This window comes from Tiliqua scincoides, chromosome 2, assembly GCF_035046505.1.
Source record: "Tiliqua scincoides isolate rTilSci1 chromosome 2, rTilSci1.hap2, whole genome shotgun sequence".
In the NCBI taxonomy this organism is placed as follows: Eukaryota; Metazoa; Chordata; class Lepidosauria; order Squamata; family Scincidae; genus Tiliqua; species Tiliqua scincoides.
This window is the reverse complement of record NC_089822.1, coordinates 253,397,418-253,411,100: the sequence shown is the minus strand read 5'-3', so window position 1 is coordinate 253,411,100 and position 13,683 is coordinate 253,397,418. Positions and strand designations below refer to the sequence as shown.

Below are 13,683 nucleotides of genomic sequence, written 5' to 3'. Positions count from 1 at the left end.
TCTGCTAATGGACAGCCAGGGCGTCTCAGGGCCCAGACCACCTGTCACTGCAGGACCAGACTGGGACCCTGGCCTGCAGGATCCTCCCAGTTGCAGGGAAGAGTCATCATGGGGACTCGCCTGAGTGCTGGCTGGAGCCTGGAGGGTCTGTATCTTCCTGGGAACTAGTGACTTGGCCTTGAGTGCCCCTCAACTACCCCTTGGGACTTTGCCCAGGTTCTTCCTTACCACCCAATCCATCCTTGGCTGGACTGTTTCTCTTTATTTTGCATGATTCTCTCCTTTCACTCACTCTTACTCCAACCAGGTCTCCCTCCCATTCCACCCCCCTTCTCCCCTCAAGAATATACACCTGCTTCTTTGCTCACATCTGCAGTCACCCACTTCTCCACCAGGCTTCCTCCTCCTGCTTCTCTCTCATCTCCTTTCTGTACTCTTCTCTCTGTTGTCTCTCTCTGCTCTTCCTCCTCCCTTTCTATCTCCACCTGTCCTTCCCACGGTTTCATTCAGTGCTCCCACCCTCATCCCAGCTGTCGGCTGTACTGCCTCGCACAGTCATAGCAACGTCCAAGCCAGCAGTCGGCAAAGCCCAAGAATGACATCATTGCCAAGTGCTGTCAGCCCTGCTGTTTGCCATCGCCTCCACTATACAATGCCACAGCCTGCTGGGGATCTGCAGGAGACACCTAAAGCCATCCAACTGTCATGCTACCACAGGGCCACTGGGACTCAGCCACTGACCACAGGCTCTGGGACTCAGCCAGTCTTGGGCCTGCACATGCTTGTTTTGCTCCCAGAGAAACACCTACCTGCAATGGCACCACCCCTTTTTCCTTTCCAGCCCTCCAGCCAAGGGACGTGGAAGTCCCAGAGGGCCCCCCCCCCAGTCCTTAAGAGTTCAGACCAGCACAGGCTAGAATGCTCCTTGCCCCCAAGGCCCTGGGAAAATACTCAAAAGAATGTAATGAGGCTTGCACCTCAATCCTATCTTTGGGCTGCACTGTCCAAATTCATGTTCTGTGCAGCCTGACTTATGGCATTGCAAAATGTAACTCATGATTGGGCCACTGTATAGCAAGTGGCGCTAGTCATGCAGCGGCAGCCTCTGTAAAGAAAGACAGCCATGGGCAGGAAGGGGGAGGGAATGTAACGGCACATGCTGGTCTCTTATCTCCTCCCGTTTTAAATTTCCCCACCAGTTTCCTCTCCTCAGACAGACACCACCAAAATAGGCAGCATGTGTCTGAGGAGGTAAGTAGAAAATAAGTTTACTTACCTCCTGCACACTGTTCCGTCTCCCCCACCCCCATTATAGAATGTACTTTATGTCATTACATGAGGCCGCATCACTGGCGGTGGTGGTGGTGGGAATAAGATGGCCAAACCTGGATTTAAGTGAATCAATTTCTTCTCTCAGACAACATATCTGTAGATTTTATAAGTTTATTAACATAAATTGTTTAGATTATACAGAACACAAATATACTTAGATATTTCTTAAGAGATTTCAAATGATCTCTCCTCTTGGTTAGAAATGGCTAATGCTTACCCTTTGGTGGAGACTTTCACAACACACCAAACATTCATTTGTTGAGTGCGTACTTTTATGTTCTGAATGGTGCGTGCCGTGATAGAAGGTCTTTCCACACTGCAAGCACTGACAGGGTTTCTTTCTACTATGAACTCTTCAATATTTCTTAAGGCTTAAATTGAGACTTTTCCACACTATAGAAACATTCATAAGGTTTGTCATCTCTGTGGATTCGCTGACATACTCCAGTGAGTCTATGCAATTACTGTACTTTGAAAATTTCAAGCACTTATGTGATTTCTACCCCATATGGATTTTTTGGCTGGCTCTTCAGCTCTGACTAAAATTGAAACTGCAAGATGGCTCAGGCTTACCCTTTGGTGAGCATTTACTGTATATTTACTATACTTATAGAACATTTATATGGTTGGTTGTCTCTGTGGATTCATTGACATACACTAAGCCAGGGGTTCCCAAATTGGTGGCTCGCAACCCACAAGGGGAACTGGAAGCAGGGCATCCCCCCCCCCATACAGGGCATGCTCTGCAGGGAAGGCAGTGACATGATTCCAGTGCTGCCAGGTAAGGAGAAAAACCCTCCCTTTGTAACTGGCAGTGGCATGACCCCTGGGATCATGCAAACTCAGGTTTCAGGTTGTACTAAAGCCCTTTCCACACTCCAAGCATTTATATGGTTTCTCACTGTGTGGGTTCTTTCATGCACAGTTGTGAACTCTGACTGAAGCTCTTTCCACACTTCAAGTATTTATATGGCTTCCTCATTGTGAGCCCTTAGATGCACTGTCAGTTGTTGCCATCGACTGAAACTCTTTTCACAGTCCAAGCATTTATACGGCTTTTCCCCTGTGTGGATTCTTTCATGCACAGACAGTTGTGAGCTCTGGCTGAAGCTCTTTCCACACTCCAGGCATTTGTATGGTTTCTCCCCTGTGTGGGTTCTTTCATGCACAGACAGTTGTGAGCTCTGGCTGAAGCTCTTTCCACACTCCAAGCATTTAAATGGTTTCTCCCCTGTGTGGGTTCTTTCATGCAAAGACAGGTTTGCCCGAGCACTGAAGCTCATTCCACACTCCAAGCATTTATATGGTTTCTCCCCTGTGTGGGTTCTTTCATGCACAGACAGAAGTGAGCTCTGACTGAAGCTCTTTCCACACTCTAAGCATTCATACGGTTTCTCCCCTGTATGGGTTCTTTCATGCAAAGTCAGGCTTGACCTAGCACTGAAGCTCTTTTCACAGTGCAAGCATTTATATGGTTTCTCCCCTGGGTGGATACTTTGATGCCGTATCAGGTTTCCCCTGCAAATAAAGCTCTTTCCACACACCAAGCATTTATGCGGTTTCTCCCCTGTGTGGGTTCTTTGATGTACCGCTAGGTTTGAGGTGGTTGTGAAGCACTTCCCACACTCCTCACATTCATATGGTTTCTCCCCTGTGTGAGTTCTTTGATGCACAGTCAGGCTTGATCGAGATGAGAAGCTCTTTCCACACTCCAAACATTTATATGGCTTCTCCCTACCTTGCATCTTTGGTGTATTCCAAGTGATGATTCACAGCTTAAAGTCTATACACTTTGCTTTTTTCCTTCATCCTTCCAGTTTCTCTTCCTGGATTGACTGACATGATATGAATCCCCACTTTGATGAGCACCCCACACAGCTCCCTGGGATCTTCACTGTCTTGTCCACTGCTTCCTGGAACAGAGAGAGAATATTGATTAGCATTGCCACAGAGAAATCAAACCTTTAGAGCGCAATCCTAGGTATGCAGGCTCAGAAGCTGTGACGGAATCAGTGGCACTGACTTCCAGGAAAGTATGCATAAGATTGCACCATGCTCAGTGACTGAATCTCAATTAGCGGTTGTGGGGAAGTGGATAATTGTGGCTGCTGGGCCCTGTTGCAACCTGTCCTGGTCAGGGCACAGGGGCAGCTTTGTTTGCCCTGGTCCACAAGGTTTCTCTGGAGAAGTCACAAGAGGTGGGCTTCCCTCTGGATTCTCCCAGGCTGCACAGAAGCTTTAATGTCACCTTATTTCCTTATATATGCGATATGCTTTTCTGTCAGTGGATTCATTCTTTCTTAAATGGCGTGTAGATGGTACCGAGCTCCGCCACACTGGAAAGATCAGGAATGGCGTTCCACAGGCTCTATTTTATCACCATCTTGTGTAATATCTTGTGTCTGTACAGCCCTTGGGACAGTGGAGTCTTGTCATCAACCAAACACAAACCATGCTAGAACAAGTTGAAGAAGGCATTAGAAACATGGCCTACCACAGCTGCAATATATCCAAGTGGGTGCTAGGCCGGCAAAGGCAAAACTGTTCCTCCAAGTCTGGCCCTGCCAATTTTTAAACATAAGCTTCCCCCCACATGCTAGCCAAGCCAGAACTCCACAGCCACGAGGCTATACACCAATCAGGATCCAGTGACATCAGCCATTGAGGTAGGTAAACCTATCTCCACCAGGGAAACACAACTACAGCCAGCCTGCTTCTTATAATAGGGTTATGGTCCAAGGTCAGGGAGTAAAGTCAAAATCGAGTATAGACAAACTTCCTTAAACCCAAGAAATATGTACAAGGTCTTTGAAAACCAAAACAGTACAACTACATGCAGGAGTACAACTGAGGAAACAGCAGCTTCTTTATCTCACATCAGCTCACTCCAGGGCATATGCAGAGCCTTGCTAGATCAGGCCAAGTGCCCATCTAGTCCAACTCCTATATTTCACAGTGTCCCACCTCTGGGACAAGACGGACAACAAGATACCTGTATCCTGTTGCCACTCCCTTCAACATGGTATTTAGACAGAGGCAACTTCTAAAACCGATAGATTGCACACAGTCATCGTGATTTCCTTCCTAAATCTGTCCAATTCACTTTGAATGGTATCTAGGCAAGGTGCCATCACCACGTCTGGTGGAAAGAAGTTCCACATACTGTATTTACTCACTGCCATTTAGGAATATTTCCTTGTGCCTGACCTAACTCTCCCGCCAGTCCATTTTAGTGGATACCCCTCTGGTTCTGGTATTGTGTGAGAGGGAAAAGAACTTCCTTTTATCCACTCTGGATAGTCTAAGCATAATTTTTTAGGTCTCAAAATCATGTCCCACCTCAGGTGCTTTCCTTGTAGACTGAGTAGTGCCAAACTCTGTAGCCTGTGCTTGTAAGGGAGGTGACAAGCTCACAAATCATACTGGTTGCTCCCTTCTGCACCTTTTTGTATTGCAAACTGTTTGGTACCACTGTTTGGTAATCCTGTTTTCTTGACTGTATTCCATCACCCAATCTGCCTTCTCCTTTCTGTACAAGATCCGAAGCAACACCCTGAGGAACTCTTACTGATGTGTGTCCCTTGCTTTGCTGTATCAAACCATGGGAAAGAGAGCATGCGTGAAGTCTAACTGATCACACGTGCAAGAGCAATAAATACTAAATGAGCACCAGTATTGAAACACAAATAAGCGCTGAGGAACACTGCATTACAGGCTGACTGTCAGTCACAGCATGTCTGCAGAAACCCAGTCTGGATGGTGCTCGTGCTGGCATCAGGATGCACTCAGCCAAGTCTCGATTTTGACTAAGCACTTATTGCATCTGTGTTAATGTTGACAGAGGGAGGAGAAATCTCAGAGAAGAGGAAACCGATGGGAACCAAAGTCAAGTGGAAACTCCCACCACAAGGTCTTGAAGCACAACAGACAAGGCTCCTGCTTCACTGTGTCAGTAGCAAGCTAGCATCTATCAGAGACTAGGCGCACGGAGGGCACACGCATGTATGTGGATGTGAATGTCAACCTTGTGGTTGTCTTAGCTCTTGAAGCAGCTCTGCCTTCCAAATGGAACTCGTTTGGGGAAGCAGAGCTCAGAGATAGATGAAGCTCCCTTCTCCTGAATCAGACACCTGGCCCATATAGCACACTACTGCAGGGACATTTCCCAGCACTACCTGGGCTTGGGGTAACAGGTGGATCACTGGAACTCTTGCATGCAAAGCAGGAACTTTCCCACTGAGCTATTGCTGCTCCTCTCTGGTGTGGTGCTCCTGAGAATCCTGCTCAGGGGATGAAAAGACAGGAGAAGGCCACATCCTTCCACTTCTTACCTAAATTCCTAGTCTCTTTGCTGGGAGAGAAGACCCTTAGAAGGAGGAAAGGGACAACCGGCCTACTGGTTGAAGCTTCCCTTCCCGGTGCTGAGAGGAGGGTGAAGAAATATGGTTAGTTTCACCTCCACAAATGGATTCCCAACTTGTGCTTCACTTCTCTACTCCACTGACTCTGGGCAGAAACCTGAGTGTGACAGAGAGGTGAGGATGGTTTGTGACTTTTTCTTCATTCAGGGTCACGTGTCCTTTCAGGAGACGGCTGAGCATTCAACAAGGGGAAATGGGCAGAAGTTATGATGGAGAATGTGAATTCTCTGGGGAATTAATGATCCCATCACCTTTTTGTACCTGCTTTTTTGACTAGCTTTAAAAGCAAAGACACCTTCTGTCTTCCCTTTGGCGAAACTGAGTTGACAATCTCTTAGTGAACAAAGGGGTTTTTCACAAGGGAGACTATCAAGGTCTAATTACCACAGAAAACCAAGAGAAGGGTGACTAAAGTTGCCGATTCCTCTGTTTGGCTTAGAGTACATATGAAGAGCCCTATTGGATCTAGTCTAGCTTCCTGTACATCACAGTGGCCCACCAGTTGCCTCAGGGAGCACACAGGTAACAAGATACCTGTATCCTGTTGCCAGTCTCTTGCATCAGGTGCTCAAAAATAGGCAAGACCTGAAGGTTGCATACAGTCAGCATGACTTATAACCTGCAATGGAGTTTTCCTCCCAAATTAGACCTCTCCCCTCTTAAAGGCATCTCAGCTCACTCACAGAAACACACACACACACACACACACACACACACACACACACCCTCTACATCCTTCTAGTATCTGTTCAAAAATAAAAGCCAAAAAAATGACTGTGTCAAAGCAAGCTAAGATCAGTGTTGAGTTTAACACTAACTCTTGGAAGGCTGTGGAGAAAAGGCCTTCTGCCTATCCTCACTCTACACAGTGCAATCAGTGGGTCCCTTCATGTCATGAGAAAGTGCCTCTCGGAGAGAAAAATTATATCTCAACCTAGAATAACACTTGTAAATCCTCATTTGAAAACAATTTTATGGTCAGCCTATGAAAACCAACCTGAGTTGCAAGACTGGAAAGGTGGCATATAAATTCTGTAATAAACAAACTTCAATTTGTGAAGACATTTAAACAACAAGGGACAAATTAAAACAGTTTGGTCAACTGATCCCAACCCTTGGTGTTCTGTGGAGTTCACACACATTGTTGTGAGGGGTAAGCTTTGGCTATCTTGCAGCACCAGTGGAAAAACAACAATGCTCTTTGACTGTTGTTGGCAACCTTCAGTCTCAAAAGACTATGGTATCACGCTCTGAAAGGTGGTTCTGGGACAGCGTCTAGTGTGGCTGAAAAGGCCAATTCGGGAGTGATGGGCCTTCAAAGAGCAAAGATGCTCTTTGAAGGCCTGTAAGAAAGACAGAGGCACCTAACAGAGAGTTCAAGGCTCATAGACAAGGAGACCTTCAGTGTTATATCAGTATTAATCAATGTGTTTTTTAAATATGATGCAGCATAATCTTTGTCCTTCTTGGTGAACAGCAGGCTCAGCTTGCAGACAAGACAGTTATAACTAACGTTGGAATTTATGATTCACAAAACCCCACAAGCACTATCTGGAGAAGTCACCTCCTCCTGGGCTTTGCATCACCCAAGTGTACTCAGAGTTGCCTGCTCCTTTCACTTCTGAACTGTCCTGCAATTGTAACCCTGATTTAGAAGCGTTGACATTGCTGGAGCTTTTTGTGCTTGATACGACAAGTTATTCTGGGCTTGTTGCAATGAGCTTCACCTGTCTATCTTGCTTTTAGGGAAACACTTAAAATGTTAAGAGGTTTCCAAATTCCAGTTCAGACCCTCCAGAGCAATTCAGAAGCTCAGATCGTGCACTACCAAGAGACCTTGTCACTCTTACTCATCTCAGTGTTGTCTTTAGTGAACTACTATTCATTTCTCCCACCCACCCAAGCAGTTGCTTGCATGCTGACATGGTGACCTGGCCCTTACCTCAGTAAGCTGCTCATTCTGCTTCACTCCAAAGAGACGATGGTCTGGAACGCGGCACTGATGCAGTCCCACTTTCTGCAAGGGAGACAAAGGTGATGGGAAAGCTTGTACCCTTCAGACCCTTCTTGAACTTAATCTCCTTGTGCCACCCGACATCATCTTCCTATTTGTCCCATAGCCATCTGATCCAGAAATACCCGAGTCAGGAGAGCCCCACACATCTTAGTTCACTTTCCTCCACTTCTTTCTTCTGTCACTTGTCCCTGTTTCTTCCCGTCTCTCTAACTAGCCACCTCCCTCCCCTCCATGAAATTTCCTTACAAAGCTTGCTTCTTTCCAGGCCCATCACAACCCATCTTTCCTGCTGTATCTTCTGCTTCAGTTCAGTGCCCCCCCACTGCTATTCTATTACAAAGCCCGTTCCCTAAAACTGAAGTTTAGTAGGTGCTGTCTCAATTCCAGATTTGTCCTGTCAGTAGGACCCTGAAAGGTGATGGTGGGCAAAAGCCAGATTTGGAGATGCAGTGAGCGAAGGAGGGTCATAATTACTGGAGGCCACCTGACAGTGTGGTTGCCCAGAATAGATCATTCAGTCCTAGGCGGAAGGTGGTGGAAAAAGACCCCTGCTGTGACAGACACCTTGAAAGATGCAGCTACTTTGACACAGGTGATGTAAGGAGGCTGCTCCTGCAGGACACATGTTTGGGGGCTGCATCTTCCCAGCTGCCTTGCTGAGAAGCTCACCTTGCTTTGCCTCCCAGGTTCCTCCTTTTAAAGAGAGTGAGTCTCTGCCAAGCTCTTTTTTTGGCACAGATGCTGGCAGGATCCTTTTCAACTGCAAGCCCAGCTCTCCTTCTTGGGGCTTATATCCCAGCTACCCTTGTTGAAGGCAAGAACAGAGAGGGTTGCAAGGGCTAAAGCAATAACAGGAAGTGCTGAAAGCATAACATGACCTGTGAATGCCACACCCACCCAGCAGCCCTTTGGTCTCAGCAGCTGTGCCAGGTCCAAGTCCAAGACACTCTCCTCCAGGGTCTCTGCTGTACCTGGGGTCTCAGGGATGCTCAGGCTCCTTCTGGCCCCTCCAGCTGTTTCAGGGTCCCCATCAATTCCCCCCCCAATCAGAGCCCCCCCAAGAGCGGCTGCCCCAAAGCACATCCAGAGTTTGCTAAGCAGGGTGGGGTGGGGATATTGTGGCAGTTCCTCTTCTCCACCCCTCCCTGGCTGGCCTCTGAGCCTGGGAGTCCCTGCTTGCCTGGGGCTTCCCTTCCCCACTTTCACCCAGGCAACCCTGGAACCTCCTCCCAAGATCTTGGACTCACCTGCCCACCCCACACACATGGCTCCAACAGGCGGAGAAAGGGGATGCTGCAGGAAATGACTTCACACCTCATCCCCCTCCCTCTTTGCCTGTCTAGGAATCCAGAGTAGCTTCTTTTAACCCTCAGATTGCCAGTCAGCCAAGATAAAAGACTCTTTGTAGGAGATCTTGCAAGCAGCCCAAAGGGGACACACACACAGGGCTGCTGCATTTGTTTACACACCATGTGTTTGGCCTGTGGAACTCCATGCCACAGGATGTGGTGATGGCACCTGGCCTATCTGCCTTTAAAAGGGAACTGGACAGATTTCTACAAGAAAAGTCCATCACAGGTTACAAGCTGTGATGGGTAAGCGCAGCCTCCAGGTTTTAGAAGTAGGCTCTGAACATAAGAACAGCTCCACTGGATCAGGCCATAGGCCCATCTAGTCCAGCTTCCTGTATCTCACAGCGGCCCACCAAATGCCCCAGGGAGCACACCAGATAACAAGAGACCTCATCCTGGTGCCCTCCCTTACATCTGGCCTTCTGACATAGCCCATTTCTAAAATCAGGAGGTTGCGCATGCACATCATGGCTAGGCTTCCTCTTCCTGCTTCTCTCTCACACTTCCTTTCAATGCTCACTCTCTGTTCAGTCTCTCTCTGCTCTTCTGCCTCCCTTTCCTCCTCCTCCTATCTCCACCAATAGTCTGGTTTCATACCAGTGCCCCCACCCTCATCTCAGCTGACCGCCTAGCACAGTCATGGCAATGTCCAACCCAGCAGAGTTGGCGAGGCCCAGAAATGACATCATTGTCCAGTGCTGTCAGTCCTGCTGTTTGCCATCTACAATCCCATAGCCTGTCAGGGCCCTGCTTGCGAAACCCCTTTTAAAGCCGCCCAACTGTCACACAAACACAGGGCTGACACCCACTGACCCTGGGCTCAGGGGTACAGCCAGTCCTGGTCTTGCACTTGCTTGGACGAATGCCTACCTGCAATGGCAGACTGCCACCACCCCTTTTCCCTTTCCAGCTCTCCACCCAGAGGAAGCAGAAGTCCCAGAGGCCCTTCCAGTCCTTAAGAGTTCAGAGGCAACACAAGTTTTAATGCTCCTTGCCCCAAAGGCCCTGGGAAAACACTCAAAAGATAGTAATGTGGCTTACCCCTCAATCCTCTCATTGGGCTGCACTGCCCAAATTCATGTTCCAGCAGTGCAGCCCAATTTACAGCATTGCAAAACATGACTCTATATAGCACATGATTGGGCTGTGCTGGTATTTGAAGTCCCTGGCATGGGTAAATCACTGGCAGAAGCAAGCCATGGACACGGAGGGGGAGGAAATTGGAGGACTGGGAGCAGTTTTGGGCATGGAGGAGGGAGAAACTGGGCAAGGAGGAGAGAATGGATGGACCCTGCTGTAAAGGCACATGCTGATCTTTATTCCCCCTCCCCTTTTAAACCTCCCCATCAGTTTCCTCAGACAGACACCACCAAAACAGGCAGCATGTTTCCAAGGAGGCAAGTACAAAATAATTTTATTAACCTCCTGCACACTGTCTTCACCCCTCCACCACTATCAGATGCACTGTGTGTCATTGGGTGGGCGAGGCTGTACCACTGGTGCTGGTGGTGGGGATAGGATTGGGACCTTCAATGGCCGAACCTTGATTGAGGTGAAACAATTTCTTCTCACAGACAACACAGCTGTAGATTTCATAAGTTTATTAAACAAAAACTGTTTAGGTTAAACAGATATGTGATGTGGAGTCAAAGAAAACAAGAAGAGACCCAAATTCATTAGCAGAACAATCTATACCCCTGTGGGGGGACGGATGGATGGATGGCACAGTGTGTGGCTGTTGAGTGCCTGAGTGTGGTGCTAAGGGGGCTGGAGAGGACGGAGATCCTGCTAGTATATCAATCTCCTAGCTGTGTAACTGATTCTTTGTCTGAGCTGGCCGGGGTTGTCTCAGCTTTGGTGCTGGAATTCCCCCAGATGACTGTGGGAATTCAGCATCCATGCTGAGATCCCAAGGGCAGGTCCCGCTCAGGACTTCCTGGCCACTATCTCAGCAATGGGCATGTTCCAATTAGCAGAGACCCCAACACACATGGTGGGGTATACATCGGACCTCATTTTCATTCCTGGGCAGAGGGAAGATGACCCAGTGGTGGAGGAGATTAGGGTTTCGCCCCTGTCTTGGACAGATCATTCATTGGAATCCTTCAGTCTCGAAAGTCTATGGTATCGCACTCTGAAAAGTGGTTCTGGAACAGCGTCTAGTGTGGCTGAAGAGGCCAATTGGGGAGTGACAATCCCTTCCACACTGGGAGTAAGTGCAGTCTGTCCTGGTCTGTCTCCCTGCCTACGGGCCTTTCTTCTTTGCCTCTCTGCCTCAGTCTGTTGGCCAAGTGTCTCTTCAAACTGGGAGAGGCCATGCTGCACAGCCTGCCTCCAAGCAGGACGTTCAGAGGCCAGGGTTTCTCACCTGTTGAGGTCCACTCCTAAGGCCTTCAGATCCCTCTTGCAGATGTCCTTGTATCACAGCTGTGGTCTACCAGATCATTACCTAGTAAACTGTAGACTTAGTGTGGCACCTAACCTTTGTAAGGACCTACTAGTATGGTCTGGCTGATGACCTGCGCCGGGGACTGGACAGGGGAGTGTGTCCCTATTGGTCATGCTGGACCTCTCAGCGGCCTTCGACACCATTGACCATGGTATCCTTCTGGACTGGCTGACTAGATTGGGGCTTGGAAGCTCCTCTGAAGGAGCAGGTTTGCAGCCTGGAATCCACAGCTGTCCCTGGATGCTCAGGTGGAATTTTTGACCAAGGGGGCTTCTGCTCAGCTTTGGCTGCTGCGCTGGCTGCAGCTGTACCTGTGCGAGTCGGATCTGGCAACAGTGGCCCATGCCCTAGTGACATTTCAGTTAGACTACTGTAATGCACTCTATGTGGGGCTACCCTGATAGAAATTTTAGAGGGTTAACCTAACTTCTCTTCAGATGAGGAAAATAACTGAAAATAGGAGCCAAGAAAAGACTAGTGTTTATGTCTTTATGTTAAAGTGACCTGCACAAAGAGAACATGAACGTCATAGCTTTCCCAAAAGGAAAATTCCAGACTCTTGTGTAACCAGAGTTGTGGGCCAGGAATCTTAGTGATGCAGGGCAAAGTGACTTCCTAATTAGTGCTGGAGCCATGCACCAAACTGTCAGTATGCCCTATAAGGAAGTGGAAGTGACATACAGTATCACATGGGTATCACATGAATGATTTGTTTGTTTCAAGGTATAAGTAAGAAGGTCTGGGTGTGGTTCTCTGAGAAACCCAGAAAGAAGCAGGGGGTTAAACTTCTGTATCCAAACTGAACCCAATTAATCTGTAAATAGCTGTAAATAAAGCCTCTTAAACGCTTTTAAAAGGGTCTGTGCCTGTTTAGCATTGCATCAGAGAAAGAATCCCAGAATCTTTCCATCAACCCCTGAAAACAGTTTGGAAGTTGTAGTTAATGCAGAATGTGGCAGCTTGGTTGGTCACTGGGCATGCAGAATCTACTATGCTGTTGCTCCAGCGGCTACACTGGCTGCCCAATCCTTTCTGAGCCCAATTCAAGGTGATGACCTTTAAAGCCCTATTCGGCATATGATCAGGATACCTCAGGGACAGCCTTCCCCAGTACATTCCTGCGCATCCCCTGCAGTCATCAGAGAGGGCCCTTCTCAGGATACTGCCTGCCGCCATCTGAAGCCAGGGGGATGGCAGCAAGGTGTATAGCCTTTTCAGTTGTGGCCCCATGCCTCTGAAACCAGCTACCAGAAGATCTGAGAGCAGCTTCTTCAGTACATGGTTTCCGGAGGGGTTTAAAGACCTATCTGTTTCTCCTGGCCTTTGGGGAGGGAGGTACACCTTAGGGACCCCTTAACTTTTAAAACATTTTAAAAATTTTATGCTGCTATATATTATTTATTTCCTGCTATTTTATTATTGTTTTGTTTAAATTGTTTTATGGTTTTAATGGTTTTAGAAGCTTGAAGACAAGTGAAAGTGCTGAATGGGGACCTTAGAAAGAGGCAACCTGGCTCACACAGGACTGACTGAAGTAACCATAGGAGTAATTCATAGAACAAGAGGGACTAAAGAAAAATGAAACTGATAAGCAGTTGAAGAGCTAAAAAATTGTTACTGTAAGTGTGAAATTATTCAACTACCCGTTGTAACTTCAAGGGTGCTTAGAAGAGCCTACAACCAGTAAACAAGTGGCATACAGTGCACAAGTCTTGATTTTTGTATGTGCTTGATATCCTTTTGTTCACAGAAGCAAAACAATAATATTTTTGAAAAACTGTACAGTTTTCTTTTTCCTTTGTGCACTGAGCCAAACCTGAGTGGGAAAGATCCTAGAAACCATATTGGAGCTGTACATCCCATACACATTACAGTCAAAAGCAGTGCAGCTACTAAAACTACAAAAGCTATTAAGTCTCACTTTACTATCACCTGCAGATTATAAGATATAAGAGTCCCGCTGGATCAGGCCAAGGGCCCATCTAGTCCAGCTTCCTGTATCTCACAGTGGCCCAGCAGATGCCTCAGGGAGCAAACAGACAACAAAATGCCTGTGATCGGCATTCAGAGATAGGCTGCCTCTAAAACCCAGAGGTTGCATACTGTCACAAA

The 13,683-nt window shown here is 47.6% G+C and overlaps 1 protein-coding gene across 1 annotated transcript in view; it reads right to left on the bottom strand.

The window, feature by feature from the left end:
* Nucleotides 1-1,718: 1,718 nt before the first annotated feature.
* LOC136640248 (zinc finger protein 850-like) overlaps nucleotides 1,719-13,683 on the bottom strand; it is a 32,098-nt gene continuing 20,133 nt past the window's right edge. The window contains exon 6 of the mRNA XM_066615224.1: nucleotides 1,719-3,057. Within this exon, the coding sequence (XP_066471321.1) occupies nucleotides 2,298-3,057 (760 nt within the window). The 3' untranslated portion in view covers nucleotides 1,719-2,297. The remainder of the gene's footprint in view (nucleotides 3,058-13,683) is intronic.